The sequence below is a fragment of the Thunnus thynnus genome, chromosome 13 (assembly GCF_963924715.1).
Source record: "Thunnus thynnus chromosome 13, fThuThy2.1, whole genome shotgun sequence".
Taxonomy (NCBI): domain Eukaryota; kingdom Metazoa; phylum Chordata; class Actinopteri; order Scombriformes; family Scombridae; genus Thunnus; species Thunnus thynnus.
In genome coordinates this window covers 18,912,401-18,928,919 of record NC_089529.1, presented here as the reverse complement: position 1 = coordinate 18,928,919, position 16,519 = coordinate 18,912,401, and the positions used below count along the sequence as shown (strand labels likewise).

The 16,519-nt window shown below is 36.2% G+C and overlaps 2 protein-coding genes across 2 annotated transcripts in view; both read right to left on the bottom strand.

The window, feature by feature from the left end:
* Positions 1-4,362, bottom strand: part of aff4 (AF4/FMR2 family, member 4) — a 33,877-nt gene extending 29,515 nt beyond the window's left edge. Inside the window, exon 1 of the mRNA XM_067608496.1 lies at positions 4,045-4,362. The gene's annotated coding sequence lies outside the window, so the exon portion shown is untranslated. The remainder of the gene's footprint in view (positions 1-4,044) is intronic.
* A 1,228-nt stretch (positions 4,363-5,590) lies between these two features.
* zcchc10 (zinc finger, CCHC domain containing 10) lies at positions 5,591-12,988 on the bottom strand. The gene is made up of 4 exons (XM_067608493.1): positions 12,880-12,988; positions 10,007-10,168; positions 8,351-8,392; positions 5,591-6,597 (listed from the first exon to the last, which is right to left on the bottom strand). The coding sequence occupies exons 1-4, from the start codon at positions 12,918-12,920 to the stop codon at positions 6,363-6,365; spliced, it is 480 nt and encodes a 159-aa protein (XP_067464594.1). The 5' UTR covers positions 12,921-12,988; the 3' UTR covers positions 5,591-6,362.
* Positions 12,989-16,519: the final 3,531 nt, after the last annotated feature.

The window sequence follows — 16,519 nt, the reverse complement described above, 5'->3', positions numbered from 1 at the left end:
TGTGTGTTACATAAATAAATGCTGGTTGTACTTCTCATTTTACTCTTCTGGATCCATGTCACTGTACAGGATCTTACCATTTATGTTACTGATCCATTTGTTATTGCAGGCAAAGCACTTAACCTGCTCTGAAAAATGTTATGCCAGTGAATATCAGTGCTGTTTATCAGAAGTATTACTGCTGCTGCAGAAAAAAAAAATCCAGACCAATATAACAAAGCATGAGCGTGTCTCACAGTATAGATCTATGCCAGATCTGTGAAATAAAATGGCCTTAATGAGCTTCACCTCCTCGGGACTGAATAGCCACATGAGAGCTTAACTCACATCCTACAGAACAAAAGCTGAAGAACAGATGCATGAGGTCAGGACACAGTGAGTAGCATATTTTTCTGCTGTGTAAGCAACAGTACTGGATAAAAAAAAAAAAAAGAGCTGCTGATGTCTGATTAGATTCGGGCTAATTAAACTGGCAGACTCTAGAAGAGCCTTCAAACAACTTACTTTTGACAAGCGTTTCTTTGTAAAGGGAACAGGATTTGATTATAAACTTACAGGCCTTAGCTGAGGACACAATTAGCTCTTGTTTTGGGAACGGTAAAAAAAAGATTGTAACCGCTAAAAAGCCGTAACATCTGTACAATAAACAAGCCAGGTGATTGCTACCACTCCCTTTTGACTTCACATATTAAATCCACTTCAATTGTCAAATGAAGCTGAAGATAAATGTGATAAGACGAGATAAGGAGGGATTGTTAAGCCTATGGTTAATTCAAACTACTACTACTCTGTTTCGAGAGGGCAGTTCCACAATTTTGTACAATTACTTGTTGTTGAATATCCTGAAACTAGGTATTGCTCATTTCCCAAACATCCAGCCTGTAAAAACCACATGGTCCTGCTACCGCAGTGTACAATAAATGTGTCAAAGCCACAGAAAATATGCACCCACTCCTCCTCTGTCTGGAATGGACAAACAAGTCACCATAACATCTCGAGAGAAAATCGCTTGGCTACAGAGGAAACGGTTACACTAAAGCCACAGCGCAAAGCCTAAACAGGAAGTGAAGAGGATTTCACAGTGAGCTGCGTCACAGGGAGCACAAGACAGAACAAACCTTTATCTATCACAACACACGGACTGCGTTTGAATATGGACTTTTGTTACGAACAATAAAACTGTATTTCGACGAGGTGTACTTTGGTTGTGTAAATTGCTGTTTTATTACTATTCAACTTATGTAACCTGGTGCATAGCAGAGTTTAATGATAAACTGTAAATTTAACAATACTGTCATTAGGAGTCACCTAACTTTGCTCATGTCTCACATGTCTCACATGCAGTCACAACTCGCCGTTCAACACCTTCATTCAAAAACAAAACAGGGTGTCACATGATGAGCTTTAACCATTTAGCATGTTTCTAACATGATCTTTAAGCCAATTGCACAATGCAGATTCCTTGTCATAAAAAAAACAAACAAAATAACATACTGTATCTGAAACTTTTCTTTTATTATTCAATATTAAGATCAGGACCGCAACTGACGATTATTTTCTCGATTAATCGATCAGTTTTTTGGTCCATAAAATGTCAGAAAATGGTGAAAAATGTTGATCTCTGTTTCCCAGAGCCCGAGTTGACTTCCTCAAATGTCTTGTTTTGTCCACAACCCAAAGATACTCAGTTTACTGTCACAGAAGACTAAAGAAACCAGAAAATATTCACGTTTTAGAAGCAGGAATCAGACGGTTTGTACATTTTTTTTCTTAAAATAGTCGGCAACAAATCGATTACTCATAGCAGCGCTAATTAAGATAAATGTCATTAAACGTTAAAGTTATGATATTGATCTTTAATCACATCATCTTCTCACAACATCATCAGTTTCCTTTCAGTATCACAATAATAATTTCTGGCATTTTGCTATCATGGTAAACCTTTCATGCACAAGGCGTCACGTTTCGAGCAGCTCTTTTTACTTTCATATGTGGGACCAAGTTCAAAATAGTTTCATCAAACAGTTGAAGTGTCATAAGATGTTTAAAAAACTCCACCTGAGAGGTATATTATAGTTCAGTTAAGCTGTTTACATGTGCTTTAATAATGCAAGTTGTCATTCTTAACATGTCTTAAGCCAGTATGCTTACTCACACTGAGCTTATTTCCATATTCAAAGAATTGTTTTTTTACTAGGCAATGTCTCAACCTGGTAAATACTGAAGGTACTAGAACTGCAGCAATTAAGTGATTAGTTGATGGACAGAAAATTAATCAGCAACTATTTTGTCAATCAATTTATCATTTTGAGTAATTTTTTAAGAAAAAAAAAGCTAAAATTCTGTGGTTTCAGCATCTTAAATGTGATTTTTTCCCCCCCTGGTTTCTTTAGTCTCCTGATGGTAAACTGTATATTCTTAGTTTGTGAACTGTTGATCTGGACAAAACAAGACATTTTAGATTGCATCTCGGGCTTTGGGAAACAGTGATCAACATTTTACACAATTTTCAGACATAGAACTCACGACTAATCAATTACTCGAGAGAAAATAATCGTCAGATTAACCGACAACAAAAATAATCATTAGTTGCAGCCCTAGAAGATAGTAAAAAGGGAAGTCACTGTCTAAACAAAGACGGGATGAGTTTTCTCTCTTAACTCGTGTATGTCTACTCCTGAACACTAATTAAAAGCTACATCTCGAGTTAAATTTTTATTTTAATTGTCACGTCAATTTATTTTAGTGTCTTTTAACTTATTTTTGAGACGTCTGTAATGTACAGTGAGCGTTCTTGTATTGCCAGTGCGTGGTTTTGTGATTTGTATACTATTCATACCAGACTATACTTTATATTTGTATTACTATTAGTACACCACCTAACTAAAGTTGTTATGTCAGTTCACAGCTACCTGCCATAAACGGGTTCATGACCTTATCCCCCCCTCCCCACCCCACCATGATCTGTCAACCAAGATAAACAAGTTGGTTACTCCTTGTCCTTGTCTTCATACGTCAAGTGTATCTTGCTAGATGTTTATCAGTGAAAATCCTCAAACTCCAAAGTAACTCACAACAGTTATCATGGTTTTTTTGGCCCTTCCCCCAATTGTGGCACGTAAAATGGCTTCCTAGAAAAGCATATCAGCTGTCCTGCTAGACACACAGTGCTGCCTTCCAACTGAAATAGTGTTTATATGAGTGTAAACTATTGAAGTTTCAATTTGAGAAAACCGAGGAGTGGCTCTGGAAGTAATCTGACATAATAAATGCAATACACCGTAGTACTACACAACAAACCAAAAGTTTTAGCTGGTCATTGTGAGGAAAACTGACGAGTTAAGGGCCCAAAACGAGTTAAATTGTGCTATTTACGGTATAAAAACAACCGGAAAGTAAGATAATTGTTAGTTGTGTTTTAATTTCCTAACTCTGAGAGTTCAATTTGACTTTTAATTTACGAAGCTGAATTGTACATTAACGTATAAACAAACGGGGCAGCTTCTGTTTGTCATTTGCACTTTGCGTTAATATAAAATATTCATCTCTTTCTAGCATGAATTGTTTACAGTCAACTCACTATAAGTGTGTAAGTTATGTCACCCACTGCTAAACAGAGAAAAACACAAACATTAGACGTCATGACCTGTTAGCTAACATTACAGGAACAAAAACATGATCATCACTATCCCTACCGATGTTTGACATACTTTTCGAGAACAGAAAGCCACCGCACGTATAAAAAAAATAACATTTACCGCTATCATAATTTCAGCAATTAAAGTTTGCTGTCATCAAAACGCAAAAAAATACCAAGAGGTTTCAGCAGAAGGCTAGTAATTATGCTACCTACCGGACTACCTGCATCTTTGCTTTAGCTTTATGTTAGCTAGCCAAACCTGAGGCTAGGCTAGCGGCTAGCTAGCTGTGAAACCACTGAAATTAACTGCGGAAATTTAAATTAACATTCACACCAAATGTCAGATAACCATTAAATACAGTTAAACACAAAACAACGCAGTTCGTGACATCCGACATCCTTACCTCTTGTCTTCTTTTTAGGCCCAAACCATTCTAGCTATTGGAAAGCTCTTTTCTCTTTGTCTTTTCCACTTCCAATTACACGCAAAATGGACTCAGCAAAACGCTATAACAGCTAAAATACTAAAACCAAATGGATGGTCTCCATGTTTTCCTTAAAGCGCAGCTGCATATCGATTGAAAAAACAAAATAAAATCATTTTGTCGCTCGTTCATGATATTATTCCAGGACAGAAGTGACTAATAGGTAAGGCTGCTAGCTAAGTTAAGTAGCCAGCAGGTACCACAGACAGGACTGGATGCATGGAGGGCAGCAAGCGGTGCTGCCTTCACCAACTGTCGGGAAGAAAAACACTCAAACCAAACCACCCTAAACATGTAAACATCAGAATCTGAAGCATCCTTATTGGACAAGTATCTTTACGCATATAAGGAATTTGACTGACAATATTTCACCACAAATCAAAGTTTAGAGAAAAAGTCCAAAAACTGAAAACAGATTTGTGTATCAAAACTTTGTTTTTCCTCTTTCACATCCTATTAATCATCTCTCGACCCCTCAGGTTTATCTGGTGACCCTGAATTTTTTCCCGAACTACGTAGATACTTCTTCCACCACTGGTCAACTTACCGGATTCAAAATCATAGGTAAGGAACATGAGTCAGATGTACAGAACCATGTTTATTTTTCTTGGGCAGTCTCACAGTAGCGGCGCCGCCATATATCACGGATTATACTAATTCCCACATACTTTGAATGCAACATATCTGTGACGCACAGGTTGCTTGACGGTCAGGACGGAAATTATAAAGAGTGCTTCATTGTTCCCAAATGTTTATTAATATCCTATTTTAAATATAAACTACACTACTATATTTAGTTGTCACGAGTCTTTTGTCTAAAATTCAGTTACACACACGATAATGAATTTTCTTTCTCCCATTTATTCATGGTAACTTTGTGGTGCTTGATTTCTGCATCAACTTCAGACTTTATTGGTGCTTTAATGTGCAATAACTCACATTTATGGGATCACAAATAACTTTTGTGTTTGTTAGCAGCAGAGACCTTCTCAAGATGATGAAACCAAAACCTTTGATTTTATGGCTTTCAGCCACACTTGACATAATGAGTTAAAAGGTTAAAACTAACTGTTTGAGGTCTTGAGACATCTGATTGAATTCCTATAAGGTATTGTGTGTCAGAAATCTATATTTTCCACCAAGAAGATTAATCTCAAGCATATTTAAAAATATATATTTCTGTATCTTTAGTGCCCCCAGTGGTAGCATTAAAAAGCCTTCCCATTTAAAGTCTCTGAAAGTATACATCTAACATGTCTCATGACGACTGAGCTGTGGTATTAAGGACAATTTTGTGGTCTGGTAGACCAAGAGGCAACATATTTAACTCTGGAAGGTGTTTCAAAAATGATCCTACATCCTGGAGCTATCATTTTTAAACTTTAAGACGAAACTTGCTCATTAGTCTTAAAGGCTAATATTGAGTTTAGCATTTTGATGATTGCAAATAATCATAAACAGCAACTATTTTCCAAAACACTTTAATTTTATGTTATCCTGAAATACCCTTAGCTGACAGCAGCATGTCTTCCAACATTGCCTGGCACTGTGGGATAACAGATTTGGAAATATCCTATTTGTAAATGAGTTCATAGTTTTTTATTCTCAAATTCACATATCCAAAATCATCATGATGTGTTTTGCTTTAGCAAAATAAACCCGTTTACAATAGCAAATATGCAAAAGCATTAAAAACAAAAACAAGCCGGCTTTTATTTTACAGTGAAACAAGCAACTGCAATTTCATAGCAGCAAGACCATCTAAATTCAAACTAATCTAAAGTTTAACGAACTTGTATTCAGTATCCATTGACAGGTCTCGTATTAAACCCTTTTTCAGTTTTAAATATGATGTTGCTTTATTAATATTGTGTTGTGAGCTGTACAGATTAAGTTTGACTAAAAATATACTTTAGTACAAAATCACAAGATTAAACACGAACAAGCACACTAGATTCCTCAGCTATTTTAAAACCGATATCCTCAGCAGACCAACGAACTTAGAGAAAATATCACATTAATTGAAGTAACAGAGGAAATGTGCTTTGAAAACAGAACATATGACACAATAGCTAACCCAAAATGATCTTCTCTTCTCGTCCTCATCCGCTAATAAAACTGTACGATTCAGATCTGACCGACTGTGATGGGTTTGAGAACACAAAAAAAAAGTGGAAAGCTAAAATGTATTTAAGGAAAACAACACTAAGAAACCCCATTTATTCTAACTCATATATTCATTTCTTCTTTTTCTTCTTCTTTGGAGGTCCTTGATCTGAATCGCTGCTGCTTCCTGAGTCTGAACTATCAGAGGACGAAGAGGAGGAGGACGAAGAGGAAGAGCTGTCATCATCGCTGTCACTGCTGCTGTCACTGTCATCTGAAGAGGAGCTGGAGGAGTCGCTGCTGTCTGACGATGAGTCACTGGAGGAGCCGTCTGAATCGCTGCTGCTGTCACTGGAGTCTTTAGCCCTGAGAGCAAGTGGCGGAGCACAATAGAGAAGAAGAAAAAATAAATAAATGAACACAGAAAACAACAACAGCGTGTATTGTTACTAAAGTCTTATGTATCTGTTACAGTCATTGAGATGTAACATCGGCTGTGAGTTACACTAACATGCTATGTTCAGCTACTAGAAATGAAATGACATCATGGCGCCAATCTGCAAGGTTTTCATTTAATTGTTTACTTTGGCAGAACTTGAGCAGAACACGGTGAAAACTGTGATGTTCACATATTATTTTTGGATGGAGTAAATACACCAGTGTAGTCACGTCAGAGGAAAAGCAATCTGATTAGTTTCGCCCCTCGGTGCTTCATCATTGGCAGATTATTTTTGGGGTGGTGGCGACACCTTTTTGTGCTAAACGGTCATTGATGTAACGTCTCATCTCATCACTTCCCCGCAGTCACCAGCCTCTGATATCTCTCGACTGATGTCATCTGCCTTTTCATCCGACGAGCATGGGTTGCCACTGATGTGCTGCTGGGAGAGTTTAGAACGCGCTACAAGGACACTTTAAGGACTGGGAGCGTATATAAGTTATATCTAGATTATCATAGATATGTGCAGGTGTAGGTTTATTTAATTTCCTTTCTTTTCACTGTTATTTTATACAGCTCTTGTAATATAGAGATTGTGTTTGTTTATACGGCAAAAATCAATACACATATAAACCATTTTAAAAAAAGCATGGCCTGCTATTAAAGCAGCTACACATGACATGACAACAACAGGTTTAATGCTGGAGCTCAAGGGACTAGAGAGATGTTGACATCCACACTGGGCGAAACATGTTTCATCAACTGTAATTACCGTTTGGTTACATCGTCAAGACATTTTTATTCTTGCGGTCGATAGCCACAAGTCAATAATCACTCATCGAGGGGAACTAAAGCTGAATAGACCTTTTCTACAGCAGACCTGACTTGGCAAACACAGGTGTAACCACTAACAGTACTAATTGCTGCACTGCAATCAATGCCGGGAGATCATTAAGGTTATTACTTTGACCTGTGCTTTGGCTGCTACAAGTCAAAAAAAATGTCTATATATCCGATTCATTTGTGAGCTGACTAGGGTGCTGAAACATATTCTGGTTTGCAGTTAAAGTTTTGTGACAAAAGTGGGACAGTAAAGCTGCGAAGGAGGTCATCTGTGTCAAACTGGAACAACCATCCCTTACCAGCTGGGCCACTTGATCACAGCGCTGCCCTGACAGCTGTTCCCAGGCAGATTTTCACACTGATTCAAACTTAAATTCATGCTACACTCTCATGTGACTTCCACGTGACCACAACGATTCACATTTGACCTTATCGACCCTCGAGTGACAGCACGCGCATACGGAAGGATGATCAGGTAATAGGCCAAAATTAATTACAATGTGAATAATCCAAAGATACTGAAATGCCTCTTGAATGAGTGGCGTCTTCAAAACATTGATTCTAGTTGCATCCAGACAAACTGCAGCTTTTGTGAATGCTTCTTGCGCATTAGAGGATTTTCCCTGAAATAGCTGTCTGACTTTGGGCATGAAAAAGAAAATAAAAAAAGCTCTATTCACTAGTATTTATCTACAACCTAAAATTTATGATCCTCAAACATGTGAAAGTTACTGAAAAACAATAAAATTTGGCCAAAGGAGCAAAACTGTTGGTCAGTGTGGAGCCAAAACATCCAAATACTGTCGCAGTTTGGTTTAATATGTACTTCTTACTTACTTCTTTTTAATTTTCTTCTCACTGGAGCCTTCTCTTCCTGGTCTGTAGAGAGAAAAAAAAACAATATCTTTGGTGACACTTATTTGACTTTGAATTGGACTGCTTCTCACAAGCAGTTTAGATTTTAACCCACTCATGTACCACCAGTAAATAAAGTAGACCACATGTTTTAGTTCAGTGGTAACCAAATGGCGGCCTTTGAGCTAAAAATATTTGTGGGTTTTTTTGCAATGCAAAACAGAACATGCATGCATCAACATATAGGCCTCTATCCAGTATTTATTTAGGAACACTTTTTGATGCTTCATTTAATCCTTTAAGCAGTTTACCACAAATCAAAATGCAACTATGAATTAAAGTAAAGTTGAGCATTAATTTAAATTACTGTTTACCTTTATGCTGCTTTTATAAACAAATATGACTAAATGTTGGTTATTTATTTTCCCAAGCCAGACAAAACACACCTTCCCCATGAGAGCTGGATGTGCAGACTGTGTGGGCTGCTGGTTTAGAGTACTGGCACCTTGTTAATCCCAGTTCAAGCACCGACATTAATTATGAAATAAATTCCAGTCTGTTACAGGGGAAACTGGTTAACACGGCATGCTGTAGTTCTCATTTCCTCCTCTAGATGGTGATAATTCCTCAGTTAGTGGGTCAGTTTCACATAACAGACCCCCATCCACAGAAAAGTGCCATTTTCTGAGTACAACTGTGGCTCCATTTGATCTAAAGATGATATTTTATTTAGTGTGAGTCATGAACAGCTGAGTGTTTTAACTGTTCGTATGATACAACATCTCAGCCTAGTTTGACTCCCTCGCTGTTACTCTGATCAGCCAAAGTCCTCAACAGAAACAAGACGACCATAAAAATATTTCAGTCTGTTTACCCACCTCAGAGGCTTCTGACTGGTGACCCCATGATTGCAGGGCTAAAGCACTCAAAAACACCAAAGAGATTCAACCACTTAAGGTTTCATCTCCCTCATAAACTACCAGTGAATGCCAGAAACTATACACCCTGAAATGAAACTTGCCAAACGTCTGTGCTGTGAACTGAAGAACAACTCATTATCTTCTACAGGTTCAATGCTGACACTGCTTCATTTCAAATGCAGTCCAGCCTTTTGCCAAAGCACTGTAGGGTGTACAGTGTGTGCAACCAAAGCACTGCCCATGAGAGAAAAAAAATAAATAATATAAAATTTGGACATTGGCCCTGTACTGTGCCCTCTTGCACATGATGTTTAGAAACATCAGATTTTATGCTTTACTAAGGCTGTAAATATAAGATCCTATTAACTTGTGATGAGGCTTTGTGGTTTACTGCAAGTAAATGTGTCATGATCAGAACAGCCTGCAGCAGAAATCTCACATAAAAAGTGACCTAAGTGGTCACTAACCCTAACCCATATATCCCTCAAATGTAGTCAATTAATAATTTGTGGCTACAATATATGACTACTGGATTTTAAACTGGATTCAGAGTTGAGTTTCTTAGTGCTGGAACATCTGCTTTGGGGGCATTAACAGTATTACACATGTACTTACTGACTTTAAGACTGATATATTCCTGATTCTAGTAGCATAAAGTAATATATCTACAAAGACCTGCCTTTCTGTCACTAGTGTTGAAATGACGGCGGTGCCTTACCCAGTGATGCTGACGGGGTTGTTTTCATTCTCCTTGATTTTCTTTTTCATCTCAACTGTCCTCGACGGTCTGTGCACATATTTCCGCTTCCCTGTGCATTCGTAGGTCCAGTGTCCCATCTCCAAACACTTCTGGCAGCGCACATGTTGTTTGTTTGCCTCCCTGTATGGAATAAAATAGACTAATCTGAATGTAGAGCCGACATAAAGAGTCAGAGTCACTCAAACAGTGAAGAAAAAACAAATCACAGCATTTACAGCTTTGGAGCATGAGATACTGTTGGAAGTTTGAATGACATTGATGTTTTTGAAGACATGCGTAATACTGAAGTCTTTATTTTCATAACTCCTGCAGTATGTGCAAACATGTTTCATCAATAAATCCTCACACCTAAACAATACTGAACATTTTTTATCTCACATCCTTACGATTATGATTGAGCAATTACTAGAACTACTCTGTTAGTGTTAGGGAAACATTACGGTCAGTGTTAAGACTCTGCAAAGTTCATGGTCAAAAGAACACGATTTTCACTTGTAGAAGATGTGGTAAAAAATTCAAATATTTTGTGTATACATCGAACCACCTGACCTCCACAAACTTCTCCTGTCATTTCTCACCAGCTGGGAAATCCTAATGAGTTAAGACAGCTCTGCAATTCTCCTAATATTAAAGGATATGAGAGTAATTTCCTAAATTAACAAAGTTAACTAATCCCTTTCTCCTAAAATCAAAAAGGAGAACAAAATATGAACCAGTGAATCACCCAGTGTGACCTGGTTAAGAAAATAAAGACACAAATGAATGAAGCAATACTGAGAAAACATTTTCCATCAGCATGATTTTTCTTATATTCCATATGAAAATTAAGGCATGGCCTTATTTATGTCTTCAGCAAAATGTAAATTATGTATATAGGCTGTCCCAGGTGCACAGACTGGTTTTCTAATGTTCTCCACAATGATGGAAGAGCTCTCTTTAAATGTATAACTTTATAACACTGTTCACAGAAGTCAGAATTAAAAATATATATATATATCCAGAACCAACTCAAAATGATCTACACGTCCAGTTGTTTTTCCAGTGTGGCGATGAGATGGACCTATAGGTTGGGAACCACTGGACTAAACAAACTAACTGTATATAAAGTAGCTGAAACTAGCTCCACCTCCAGCAGCTACAACAGTAACGTGCTGCTTACACACTGATGCTTCAGTATTAATAATCTAATGATGTAATAGAAGATAATATTAGCCTTATATTAATAATATATATTAATGAATATGTTTTGATAATTTTCTTAAGTTTTCTAACCGTAAAGTCATCTATAAATGCCTAAATAAGCAGGCTCCTCAGGTGCTCAGTGACCTGCTGGTTCCTCTCAGGGTTTCTGGCTCAATAACACAAGCTGCATCTACTGGGAATTGTAAGGTGCCCTTTCATAAATCCCACTCGGACAGACGGCTTTTTCTGTTTGGGGGATTGAAATGTGGAACTTTTTACCTACAGAACTCAAAATGGATCACGACTGAGAATATTTTAACTCAAACTGAAACAGTTTTTAAAGAAGAATCAGTTCTGTAGTCATGAGTGATCTGGTGCTTGTTGTTTTTTAGTATGTTTGTTTATGTGTGTTTTGCGCTGCTTTGTATGTACTTTGTTGGTGAGTTTCGTGTTATAATGTATTGCTGAGTTTTGTGCTTAAATGTATCTATATGAGTCTTGTGCAGTTTCATATGTATTTTACAGTTGAGTTTTATGTATCTTAAAAGCCCATATAGGGACACGCATCGCAAACTAGGCTATAAATGCTGTGGTATGTGGCATAAGTTCATACTATATACTCGTCCCTATACAAATAAACATTAAACAAATAAATACATCAGTCAGAGGGGTGAGATGTGTACTTTTACTTTTATACTTTAAGTACATTTTGCTGCTAATACTTCTGTGCTTTTACTTAAGTAGGATTTTTCATGCCACTTGTAATGGAGTATTTTTAAATTGCTGTATTGGTACGTTTACTTACTCCAGACATGTTTAAAGATGTATATAAAATACTCTTCTTTGAATAATAATGTGTGTTTGTTATGGTTTTCCCACAAAAAAAGTTCAATTACCTCATTAAAATCCTTAAAATTTCATCTACTTCTTCTCCCTCATTAAAAAAATCCAGAATCTATGAATATTTATATACATTTCATTTCAGAAGTTTTCCTGCTGGACACAAGATGTTCACTGGAGGCTTTAAGTTTCCACATCACACCTGTGCAAGGTGAATATTGAACCAGGATTGGCTCCAGACTAATTGTGATGTCACAAATCCTGCTCGTAGGCCCACCCCTTCAAATCAGATTTTCAATGAGCACAGAGAAACTTTCCACTTTCAGCAGATGAAAGTGAAAAAAGCCCTCTAGTATCAAACTCTGCACATGCATCATTCTGCACAGTGAAGCTCAAACATTCAACTGCAGGGACAAAAAGAAAAACATATTTTTGAGTGGAGGGGGACTTTAAGGTAAGGATCTGAGTACTTCTTCCACCTCTGCATTTCATTCACCAATCTCGAAACAAAATCAATTGCCGTTGGTTATTTATCTATTGTAACATCTCAGTCACGAGTTCAAAGCCTAAATAAACAGATGAGGACAGAAACAGACTGTAGTTTAATAATAATTGTGTATCAGGGAGGAAGACAGCGGCGCATTTGTGCTCCCATTGAGCCCCGCAGCGTTCCCACTTTCACTGCTTCATATGTCAAATAAAAAGCGTCACGACCATCAAGTCAACGTCATCAGGTGTTTAACAGACCACCAAGATACAAAAACGATGAAAAAGATGCAGTTATATGTAGTTATTTGAATTATACTCACGCCTGCCTCCTGGCTATTATTCTATGCATGGGAGTCGCCATGTTGCAGTTTACTTTTTCTTCTTCTTTGGTGGCGGATCAGCACGTATTTCCGTCAACGTTCATTCCACAGCGCCCCCTGTTGGCAAAGATGCTCTATTCAGAATCTGAACCTGAACCTGAATCAGATTTATTCGCTAAGAAGCAAGTACAAGGAATTCAAACAGAGAAAGGAATAAACATGAACATTAAACAATAAACAAACACAGACATAATAGTGTAAGAAAGGGAACAGTAATTTACATTTCTGTGTGGAGGGGAGGGAATATGTGGCGGCATATCGACATGATAAAAAAAAACTGTGTGCAAAAAAGCAAATATAAATAGAAGTATGAATGTCAGTGTTGATATAAATATAGATGTGAGTGTAAATAAACTATGTGTCTATTAACAGGATATATATGTACAGTTAACAATAAAGAAAATCTACATCTACACAGTGCATGACAGACAGAGATACAGTAAACACAATATGAATAAGAATGAGATGGAGGTGAAGTGAAGTTGGTATGTTTACAGACTTAAACTGTCCTTGTTCAATTCAAAGGGGCTTTATTATGGAACCAGAACAGTGACTTTAAGTTTTGGCATTGAAAATAAAATTTGGCATTGAAAACAAAACCCGAACTGAAAAAGGAAACATTGGCATTGAAACACTTGTATTGAAAAAAGTTGTATTGGCACTGAAAAGTAAAACATGGTCATTAAATAACAATCAAGCTTTTAATAAAATAGGAATGTAACATACTTGTTCATTTTCTAACTGTGCCCTTGCAATCTTATGTTATTTCATTTTTATATTATTTGAATTCTGGTGTGTTTTCCGATGACAATCTTCAGATTTTTTTCTCCATGTCACACTTTATTTTTTGACATTGACGTTTTTTTTTCAGTGACAGTGGTTTTCAGTTTCAGCTTTCCCTCATTGTTTTGGCTCCAAAGAAACATACATTTGCATTGTGAAAGCAAGTGTGAAAAACAACAACAACAACAACAAAAATTTTAAAAATGTACATATTATAAGTAAAGAGCTACTGGAATAAATAAATGAGTGAACAGAATGTGTCACATTGCAACATTGTAGTCAAATATATAAATCAGAACATGTAAAATTAACATACGTTTACAAACAAGAATTGTGATTTTGCTGTTAAAAAATATATACAGATAAAGATAAAGAAATGTATGTACAGTAAGTATGTCTATAGTTTATTTGTTAATGCTTTTTATAATTAGTTTTGATTGTATTGTAAATTTGTACAAATTAATAGACCCTGAATGGACTAATCTTTGATTTAAATTGAAGACTGATTTACGTTAATTTCTCTTTTTTTAATTGTATTCATTGTATTGTTTATGTTGTATTATTTACAACTTATATTTTTGAGTTATTACCTTATTTTTAATAGTTTTATCTTATGTTTGTATTTTGTTTTCTCTTACTGCTCAGACACATCAGATTTTTAATACCATGGTTGACTTGTCTTTGTGTGTTTGTTCATTTATTGTTCAATAAAGCATTTAAAAAAAGATCTGTTCTGCATCTATGTACTCTGCATTATTATTGCAGTTAATTTTCTCACCCTTTGTTGACCTAAATAGAAAAATAAGTGTATTTTCACATCAGTGATATGTGATAAATACTTCTCAGAGAAAGAGACTGTGTGTGTGTGTGTGCGTGCGCGCGTGCATGCATGCATGTGTGCATGTGTATGTGTGGGGTTAAAGATTCTTCATCCTTAAATTCCTTTAGAATATATTTTAAAAATGCTTTAATCTTGGTTTTATAATCCTATATGTTTTTGTTTGTTTTTCTCATATAATATTATATGTATATTATTTAGCTAAAAGTAATCAATAAACCTAATAGACTTTTTCCTCTTCTTGCACATTGTTTTTTTTCCTGTATGTATTTGCTTGATTTTAACTCGTGCAAATAAATAAACTCAAAACCCAAACTCAAACTCAATTTAATTTATTTTAGACATTTTAATTATGTGATAGCAGCAGACCAATCACACTAAGAGGCTTTTGACACAATCTAACTGTGGGTGATTCAGCCATACGCGCTGAGTTATCACAAAAAATAGAAACATCTGTACAATATAATGCAATGCAATAGCACAAATATTTTCTTACTTGTTCAGTTTATGTTGAGACTACTGATTCAGTTCTATATAACCTTTTTTGTCTGACTATATACTTTATGGTGGTATTGTACTGGACTGCATTGTGTTAAAAAGATGTTTATTTTTCCAAACGTATTCATAATTAGAGCTATATATAAATAATAGAAACAATCTAATACGACAATACTACAAACTATCACCTCGAAACGTGAGTTCACTGTGTAAACAGAAAATGTCACAGTGTATCTATTTCAGAACTGTACTGGATTGCATTTCAGTGCGCATTCGTTTTAGTTTTCACTCAGCATATATCAATTACCCTAAACTCCATATTGATCTGTAAAATTGAAAGCTTATAACCTGTAGCCATTAGGCAGATTATTAACAAGGCACCTTTTTAGCGTGCACTGTGTTTGATGCCAACTGTAGTGGTGCAAATTCATGGCCCTGCTCAGAAACATTCAGAGAGGTTCAGTAGCAATTGAGGAAGCAGCAGCAGCAGCAGCAGCAGCAGCAGCCATCAGATCTGATGGGATTTATCCACCGATCCACATATTGATCACATTTAGTTTGGCAGAGGCCTCAAAGGTTTTAGGGGAGCTTATTTACCAACAGATCACCTTCATGTTAACTGGATACAAGGCTTGGAAGTATCCAAACCTTTGGGAAAGTAATTACCTGTTACGTTTTGTTCATCTGATGTCATTACAATGCAAATAATACAAATCATATGAGGAATTCTGGAAATGTTGATAGCTGCAAGTGGCTGTAAACTTCAATATGCTTTCTTATATATATGTACTTTACATTACAAAAAGTGGATCTTCCTAAAAGAAACAAGAAGCTTATGTTATCAGATGATACTAGTACGTTACAATACTGATAATAGGATTACAAACATAATTCTTGCCTCTTGGTTTTATTTGGTATGTTCAGATGTAGTGGAAACAGTTGCTGAGGTTGAGCATTTGGTTATCTGTGTCACCAACGCAGTGCACCCTCCCACCATTCAACTGTCATTACACCCACCCATATTTACTTTTTGTCAGAGCTACACATTTCATCTACTCACATTTCTATCTCACAGCATTTAAATTCCATCCACAAAACATGTATAATCTTTTTGTAATAAGACAAATATGACAACGCACAAGATTATTAATTATCAGAAGAAGAACATTGTCCCAGATATAGCCTACAGTGAACAAATACTTATTTTTGAAACTTACAATAGTTAATTTTAAAGCACGGCTTTCAATGTTTTTTAAAAATAATGTCCAGTTACATTTGCTGTTCATCTGCTTTTAAAAAAAAGCCATGTGGCATGCTTGTATGTATTTGTGTTACATGCTATTTATAGTCCATTTTTTAAATTATTTTTTGGTCTTTGTATGTGTGGTTTTCTATTATCCTTGATTTGTGCAGCCTTTATGGATATGTATGCTCTATGTTTATGTTTTATAACAGAATCAA